We start from the raw sequence: 9,049 nt of genomic DNA on the forward strand, positions 1-9,049 counted from the left end.
ATTGTTTCATTCCCCAGTGGCGTTGGAAGCTCCAGGAGGGGAGGGACCCTGCCTGCTTTGGCTGTGACATGCCCTCCCTTCACTGTGCCTGCGCACTTGGCCACAATAGTCGGGTCTGCTCGCTGACTTTGCTGCCAGATGTCTAGATTTCACGTCAGGGGATTGCTTCATTACCAGGGGTTCTTCCTCTGGTATCTGGGGAGGAGATTGGAGACCCTCCAAAACTATTTGCAGCATTTTATGTGCATTAGCAGGTGTGCGTTTGGGATGGAGGAGAGTCCAGGGTTTTCATCAGATTCAAAGAAAAGGATTCTTTCCTGTGCAAAATCCTCCACAGCAGCCTGTGCTTCCTAGATCCTTCCTGCCTGCTTCTTTCCCACTTTCTGTTTTCCATGCTGTCCTCTAATTATTTGAGAAGTTACCTGATGGAGTATCTTGTTTTTGTCTGCTCATCACCCTTCTCTTTATTTGCAGTAATATAACATCTTCTTTTAGAACTTGCACACACACGTGCACATACACGCACAGGCAGAATGAGGCTGCCAATGAAAGGGCCCCCTAGGGTGAACATGTGACCTATACTAGCCAATAAAAGTGTCCCATTTCCCTAGTTCTCATGCTTGCTTGGGTAGGAGCGGGAAGGTACGTAACTCACCCAGGACCAGTAGAGGCTCTTTTGGGTTTTGAAACAGATGCTGGAAGAAAGGTGGCAGGACAGACGTCCTGGTTAATTCCTGGAGCTGCTGCCTGTGAGGACAGTGCACGTTCACACACCTGCTGGTGGTCGTCTTTGCTACCACAAGGGAGGACATTCCTTGAGAAGGAGGCCAACAGAGAGGAAAACTGAGTCACGTGATAGAGAGAGAGGAGCGTGTGAGGAAAAGAGAAAGGGAGAGTCTGTCCTGATGGCAGACCCAGTCATGGCTTAATCTTACCTTTCCTGAACTTTCCCCCTTAACAGACCAATGTCGTCCCCTTCCTCTCTCAAATCAGTTGGAGTTGGACTTCTGCCATTTACAACCCAAAACACTCTAACCAGTTGTCTCAGTCAGCTCGGACTGCTATAACAAACTACCATAGACTGGGTGGCTTAGATAGCAAACGTTTGTTGGTGTGCACAGATGGAGGGAGAGAGAAGGAGCAAGCTCTCTGGTGTTTGTTCTTATAAGGGTACTAACGCCATGATGAGGGCCCCATCCTTATGAGCTTATCTAAACATAAAAGCATTCCGAAGGCCCCATCTTCAAATACCATCGTATCGTGGAATAGGTCAGAGTCCACTCGATGGCATGTAATACACATGTGCATAGTCACATGATTCCCAATAGCCACAGGGTAGAAACAGCCTAAATGTCCATTGACAGATGAAGGGATAAAGAAAAGGTGGTGTACACTTAAAGTGGAATATCAACCAGCTTAAAAAGGAATGAAATTTTGATACATGCTACAACATAGATGAACCTGGATGATACAGAGAGAGTGTAAAGACAATGCAACTGATCTCTTTGCTCTTTTTCTCCTTTCCACATCTAAGAAATACAGTGAATGTTCGTATACAGCTCTCTTATCGCTCCATGTAGCCTGCCTCTTGCAGTGGCTCCGACAGTTCCCCAAAGTTCCTGCTATTCACAGCCCCAGCTGAATGAGGAGGAAAGGAGAATTCCACTCATTCCTCAGACCCGCCCACCAGCCTTCACCCCAGTCCTCCATTCCCACCAAGGGTGTAAGGAAGGTGGTCCTGCCAGCAACCCACCCTTTCCCCTGCACATGCTGCCTCTTACCAGTGGCACCTCAGGTGTGTTCAGGTTAACGCTGGGTTGGGAAAAATGTGTAGGCAACCGTTCTTCCCACCTCCATTATAATCTCCCTGCCCTCCTTTCCAATCTCCGTCCCCTATTCTTCTAGACTTCTCCATCTCCCCCCAAATTCTCTCTCTTCTGTCCTGTTTATGTCACCACCCACTCACTTTCCTGTCTCAACCCACTGGCTTCCATTTCAGGTTTCAATATGGGGTTGGGAGCTGAAAGAAGGGGTGTTCCTCTCCCTGGTTGTTGCTGGGGCCTTCAGCAGGTCGTTAGCTCACCCACCTAAGGGAGCTGTTGACTTGGTCACTTGCATTTCCTGGGAGATGCCGTGTCACCTATTTCCTCTCCCAGATTCCTGGGGGGTGGAGGAGATAGACCCCCCCACCCCAAGCCTCTCACAGGCAAACCAGCTTCAGGAAAACCTCCTTTTCTGGCAACAGTGGGTAGGCGTTGCCTCAAGGCTCCCCTAAGAATCTTTTTTCTTTTTCTGGATGTGCATCTAAAATAGATTTGAAGTTTACCTGTGGCAGCTAGAGACCCCACTGTTGGCGAGTAAGGAAAAGGAACCTTCAGCTTCTTTGCTCCCTTGTGTTGGGTGCAGTGAAATGCAAGCTGGGAGATACTACTACTGCTTAATGATGATGATAAAAAGAGCTCCCCAGGACCCAAAGAAGCTCCCCACAAGTTTGTGAAACAGGCCACCTGCTGCAACTCTGCAATTAAAAATAGCCAGCAAGAAGAGGCCATGCAGGTACACCTGCTTTTGGGATGTATCTGGACAAGTCAGAGGCTCAGAGGTTCGCAGTTTGCTCCCATCACATCTGTTGAGCGCTTAGCGAAGGACTGTGGGCTCCCAGCCCCTCTCAGTGAAGAAGCTGAGAAGCAGCAGCCTTGGCTGCCGCCCAGCGGCTCCATCTGTAATCTTCCTGCCCAATGTGGCTCACACCAGATCTTAGCAGCTTCAAGAGACAGGCGCAGGCTGCCCCGAAAAGTCAGCTCTGCGACTGGTGACTCAGCAGGGGAGGTGCAGATGGGACTTGGGAATGGAGGGGCCAGCACTGGTGACAACGAAGTGCTTTTGAGCAGAAGACAGTGCTGAGTCTTCTTGAGTGCTGAGAACAAGCCCAGCCGCAGAATTGCTATCTAATGAATTCACAGTAATTCCATTTGTGTCACTGACTCCTCCTTGCGGGTTTAGACAGATCCCCTGCTTCTTGCTTCCTAAAATGCAGTTTGAGTCAAGGTCTTGATTCCACCAAGTGACCCCTCTTTCCTTTTCTGCCACCCACCACCCACCACCAAGCCCAAGCCCAAGCCCAAGCAATTAAACAGGAGCATCCAGAGAGATGTGGGTGGACATTTTCTTTTATTCGGAGTTTTTTTTTTACTTCTTTTTTTTTTAAAGGAACGGCCATAGCAAAAAGATGGTGCCAACGCACCAGGCATCAGAATGCCCCCTGCCCATGCAGGACACTGATGGGTGCTCACTCTGGACCTGGTGACTGACAGATGTGCCCACAAAGACAATGTGCCCACAGCTGCAAAAGCCCCTGGTCCCTCCCCATTTTTCTTAATTTCAATATTCCCCACCCCCACCCACCCCAGGTCGTCTTGTCATTCTCCATAAGCATATCTCCTAGTAAATTGGGCTTTTACTCCTGTAGGCTCAGATCCCTCACCACCAAATAATAAACATGCATCCCCTAGAGATAAAGGGAAATCGACACAGGGTGCTGGAACATGGAGAGATGGCAAGCTTCATGTCTCAGCATCCTCCAGCTTGGGAGAAAGGCTGCCTTCCATCCTACCAGTGAGAGAAGGAAAGAGGGTGGAGGCCACACCACCTTTCCCATCCCCCAGGGACAGGGCTTGTGGCCCCGCGGCTCATAGCCCGGCAGGTCTGATTTGAAACAGACCCCTTCTCTTGGGAAAAAGACATTTGGGAGCTAGCTGATGCAGGCTCAGCTGAACATTTAAACCAAAAATTTCTTCTTGCTCAGTTTCTGTTAAACCCAAAGGTCACATCCTGCCCTCTCTAGGGGCTTGCGGGTGCTGGAAGTCCCCTACCTGGCTGGGAGCGTCCCCCGCAATCTGTGGGCCCTGTGGTAGGTGTTTGGTGGCAGCGACCCTTTGCCACCCAGCCTCCCTGTATTCTCCCAGAGGGGTCTTGGGTTTTTCTCAGCATCTCTCCCCGTGGTCTGCGGTGGTGTCCTGGCTTGGCGGAGCCCAGGGCAAAAGGAGAAACGTCAGGTGCCCTTGCTTTCTGTCCTCTCCTCATCGGCCGTCTGGGTGTTGCTGACAGCTCGAAGCTGCCCCTGGGCCGCAGGCTTCACCGACAGGACCAGGCGTTTGCGGAATGTCTCGCAGAGCACGATGTACACGAAGGGGTTGAGGCAGCTGTTGGCATAGCCCAAGCTGATGGCCGCGTTGTACAGGTAGACGAAGGTGAGCGTTGGGCGGCTGATGGACAGCTGGGTCAGCTGTAGCACATAGTAGGGCGCCCAGCACACAAAGAAGACCAGGCAGATGGCAATGGCCGTGCGGGTCACCCTCTTTGTTCGCAGCCGGATGCTGCGTTGAGAGGCGGGAGCCACGGAGGACGTCATGCGCTGCAGGATCTTCACATAGGCAGCCGTGATGACCACGAAGGGCAGGGCGAAGGCCAGGAAGAACTGGTACAGGGTGAACCAGTAGAGGTCAGTGTCCGGGTTGGGCAGGCGGATGCCACAGCCCACGGTGCCCCCCGGGAAGGGGATGAGCCTGGCGTAGAGCCACACAGGGGTGATGCTAATAAAGGACAGGGCCCATAGGAGGCAGATGGCCAGGGCGGCCATGGAAGGCTTCCGGAACTTGGTGGAGGAGATGGGGTGGACCGTGGCCAGGTAGCGGTCGATGGCCATGGCGGTCAGGATGTAGGTGCTGGTGAACTGACTGTTGGCGTCCATGGCCGTGATGAGGGTGCACATGGTTTCTCCGAAGTGCCAGACCCCGTTCCCCATGAGCTGGTGGATCATAAAGGGCATGCCCAGGAGGAAGAGCAGGTCCACCACCGACAGGTTGATGATGAAAATGTCGGGCACGTTGCTGCACCAGTGCAGCTTGGACTTCTTCACCACCGCGAAGATGACCGTGGAGTTCCCCACAATCCCCAGCAGGCAGATGGTGCCGAACACCGAAGGCATGATGATGTTGATATAGGACACACTCCCTGTGCGAGGACGCAGCCCTGGGGACAGAAGGACCCAGTGTCAGTCGCTAGACATGGACTCCGCTCTCTAAAGGCCGACATCTGACTGGCGTGCTCAGCCTCCTGCGATGCGCCTGCTGACCTCTTCACCCACCCCTGCCATTCGGGCTGGGAACCCACCGTTCATCCGGGTCCTCTCCTACCATTCTCCCGCCCCACACTGTTGCTAACTCATCCTGTCCCCTCGCCCTCCTCCACCTGTTCTCTGGTCAATCCTACCAGATTCTCCCGCACCACCTGCACCACCCGTGAGTGGAAGGACCCAGTCCTTTGTCTCCTGCATTGTCTCAGAAGATGCAGAGTCAACAACCACAGCTGTCTGCAGAGAATTATTCTGTGGGCCCTGGGCTTCACCAGGAAACCTCAGGAGGACATGAAAGTGTGTGTGTGTGTGTGTGTGTGTGTGTGTGTGTGTGTGTGTGCACGGGCCCACGTGTATGTACTTTATCTTTTCCTATTTGCAGCCCTGATCATTTCATTTTAGAAATCACTGCTTGAAGCTGTGCACTGATTTCTGGGCATCTCTGTGGGCGACTGTCTTGTGGAGGCTTCTGCTCACCAGGCCTGCAGCCCCTCCCCTCTCGTGGGTTCCTACCAGGGATTTCTTTGGGCTGTATCTCAGGAGTCTGGACTTCCTGGGTAAGCACATACTGAAGCTGTATGTCACTGCCCAACTACCTGAGAATTTTCTCCACACAAACCTTTTCTCTTTTTCCCTTCCTTCCCTTCTCTCTCAAAGCTAGAATTACACGGCATCTCAGCTCTGGAAATGTCAACAGGAAAGTTAATCCCTGTGAGTTATCCCCTCCCGGCGGCCTTTTCCAGGGTGCAGTCAGGATAGTTCAGAGCACATTATATTAGTTTGGTGCAAAAAGCCAAGGGGATAGGTGAAGGAGGGAGCCTCCAGCTGCCTCCCCACATACTATCCTCCAGCTTCCCTCGCTAGCTTTTCCAGCCTGGAATTTTTTTCTGCAAAGCCTATTTGGAACTCATAAGCCACCATCCCTTGCCACTTTGGAACGTGCCTTTGCTCCTGCCCCTGCCTGCCCCGCCCCCTTCTCCCCTTCCCCTCCCGGCAAAGCAGACTGCAGATCTTGTCCCTAAGAACTGTAATAAAGTTTCCTAGGCAGTTTGGCTCAGAGGTGAAACCTTCCCGTTTCCCACCCCCAGCACGGAGGAGAGAGGCTCCCCTCCAACACTACTCACCGGCCGAGGTGAGGTTATCCGGACCATCCGAGGTGTTGCTAGCGTTGGGGCCAGTGGGTAACAGCAACGAAGCTTCCAGGTCCATCCTGCCGGTGCCCGGTCGCCTGCTGGCACGTCCGCCCACGCAGGCTGCGGCAGCCTCTACTGCCCGCACGCCTTGTCCCGGAGCACGAGCCCCGCCGTCCAGAAAGGGGTCTTCCTCACAGCCTGGCAACCTCTGCTGCCTCCAAGCCCCACTGCTCTCCCCACTTCCTCCTTTCTGGCTCCCACTGACATCACCTAGACACATTAACATTCGGAGGCAGATGCACATTAACCTCTTCAGTCCCGCGCTGCAGCTCCCACTTCTGACTGCCTGCAGCGCCAGGGGCCCAGGGCTTAGGAACCCCAGCAGGGAGGGGCTTCCTTCCCACGGCACTTGGGGATGAGTGTCCTGTGCTCACAGGGAGTGCTGCTTGCTTCCTGGGAGGCTCTGCAAAGGCCAATGGGCTGCCTCCCCTGGAGGAAAGACAGACCCTGGCCTGACCCCTAACCCACGTGGCGGGGGCAGTATGACTGTTCACAGAGCTTGGGAAGGAAGGCCTGCACCACAGCATGTGGGCCCCCCAGGTCCCCTCAGCCCCTTCCTAAAGCCCCATGATTCCTCCCCTCTCACTGGGGAGACTGCCAGTGTGCTTCCGAAGCTGAGGAGTTCCTGGCTACTGAGCCTTTGACAGGCACTTAGAGGTCACCTCATGCTGGCGATGGCCAGGGTCTCAGAGACCAGAAGGCAACAAACTCCCACCTGCACAGGATCAACCTGGAGCAGACACACAGATGTTTCACTTTTCTAAATGCTCTGAGGTGCTTGAGGCTTTACCTGAGACTCCTTGAGACAAATTTCAGAGCATTGGCGCCCCAGAGATCATCAGCCAGGAGCCGCCTTCGAGGACAAAGCATGGAGTGAGTTCTCTGTCAGCCTCCAGGGCCCCTCACGGCCAAGAGGGGCCACCACTCCAGGGGTTTAAGGTAACCACAGTCTGATGCTTACATACTTCTTCAGTCTTATTTATTTGCTTCGTCCAACAAATATTTATTGAGCATATACTACTTGCCAAGCACTGTTCTAGGTTCTGTAGTGAAAAAAACAAGAATGTCTCCGAGTCCCTGTCCTCATGGAGATGACATTCAAGTTGAGGAGGAGACAGAAAAATATACCCCCCTCCGGCAAAAAAGGACAATTTATGATATTGGTAATGAGTGCCATGAAAAATCTAAAGCAAAGTGAGGGGCCCAGGGAACAGCGGGGAGGTGGAGGTTGCTGTTTTGCACAGGGCTCTCTGAGAAGTGCTTTGAGAAGAGTCCGGAAGGAAGTGAAGAAGCATGTTTGGAGGAAGACATCCAAGCACTAGGGATAGCCAGTGCTAAGGCCCTGAGGCAGGAGTGTGCTGGGTGTCTCTGAAGGTCAGTGTGGCTGTAGGGGAGCAAAGGGGAGGGTAGCAGGAGATGATGTCAAAGAGGAAATAGCGGGAAGGGCAGATTCTGTCAGGCCTTGTCAACCATCTTAAGGACTTGTTCTTTTCCTTTAGGGAAAATAGGAGTCATGTGTCCCTCAGCTGAGGAGGGACATGACTACAGGTGTGTGTGTGTGTGTGTGTGTGTGTGTGTGTTTTTTTTTTTTTTTAAGATTTTATTGGGGAAGGAATACAGGACTTTATTGGGGAATAGTGTATATTTCCAGGACTTTTTATTGGGGAACAGTAGTGTGCTTTTCCCAGGACTCATCAGCTCCATCCAAGTCAAGTTGTCCTTTCAATGTTAGTTGTGGAGGGTGAACTCAGCTCCAGGTCCACTCGCTGTTGTTAGTTGCAGCGGGCACAGACCACCATCCCTTGCGGGAGTCGAACCGGCAACCTTGTGGTTGAGAGGACACACTCCAACCAACTGAGCCATCTGGAAGCTCAGCGGCAGCTCATTGACTTCATTCTAGTTGTGGAGGGCACAGTTCGCTGGCCCATGTGGGAATTGAACCAGCAGCCCTGTTGCCCAGAGCTCGCGCTCTAAAGGACTGAGCCATCCGTCCGCCCTCACATATGTTTTTAAAAGATCAGTCTGTTGCTGGGGAGCAAGGGAAACAAACTGAAAAAGTATTTTAGCTTTGATTCCCTTGAATGCAGAGCCTGAGACAAGGACTGATGGGCACATGGCTTTTCTGCGAGATGACCCAGGGAGCAGGCATGCGGGAGTAGGGCCAATGAGATGGGAAAGGAGAAAAGGGCGCATTGTCAGTGTCACTGCTGTGGACATCGGGAGCTTGAGTTGACCAGGACCCTTGAACAGTGCATAGACTATTCCCAGAGTCACCCACCTGAAAGATAGGAGGCAGGAACATTTGCCCAGTTGCCCCTGGCCCCCGCTGGTTGAGGGTTGCCCCTGCGGTGTTAACTGCACATCTGGGCGCCTGGGTGCCAGGCTCTCATAGCTTCAAGCTTCCATGGGGCAGAAAGCAAAGAAGCGTGCAGCTCTCACTTGAGGCAAAGGGCTGTCAGCACCAGGTGACTCTTGCTGAGATAGAAAGGCCCCGACGGAGCGGAAGTTCAGGGCAGGAAGCAAACGAACACACGGTGCACACTTGAGGCAAGACACTATTGGCGCAAGACCAGCTGAGCTCACACACAGCTGTCTGCTCCAGCTGGAGCTCAAGGCAGAGGTGACCAAGGAAACGTCAAGGGTTACAGGAAATATCCGACGTAGAGACTATTGCAGCAATTTGATTGAAAGGTGATGGTATCTTAGAGAGGGGGGTTGTGGG

At 52.9% G+C, this 9,049-nt stretch overlaps 1 protein-coding gene across 1 annotated transcript; it reads right to left on the minus strand.

The window, feature by feature from the left end:
- Positions 1-3,421: 3,421 nt before the first annotated feature.
- On the minus strand, positions 3,422-6,553 carry MCHR1 (melanin concentrating hormone receptor 1; the record flags this gene model as incomplete). The annotated part of the gene is made up of 2 exons (XM_081059980.1): positions 3,422-5,031; positions 6,259-6,553. The coding sequence occupies 2 exons, from the start codon at positions 6,551-6,553 to the stop codon at positions 4,052-4,054; spliced, it is 1,275 nt and encodes a 424-aa protein (XP_080916106.1). The 3' UTR covers positions 3,422-4,051.
- Positions 6,554-9,049: the final 2,496 nt, after the last annotated feature.

This window comes from Rhinolophus hipposideros (genome assembly GCF_964194185.1).
Source record: "Rhinolophus hipposideros genome assembly, chromosome: 9".
Classification (NCBI taxonomy): Eukaryota; Metazoa; Chordata; class Mammalia; order Chiroptera; family Rhinolophidae; genus Rhinolophus; species Rhinolophus hipposideros.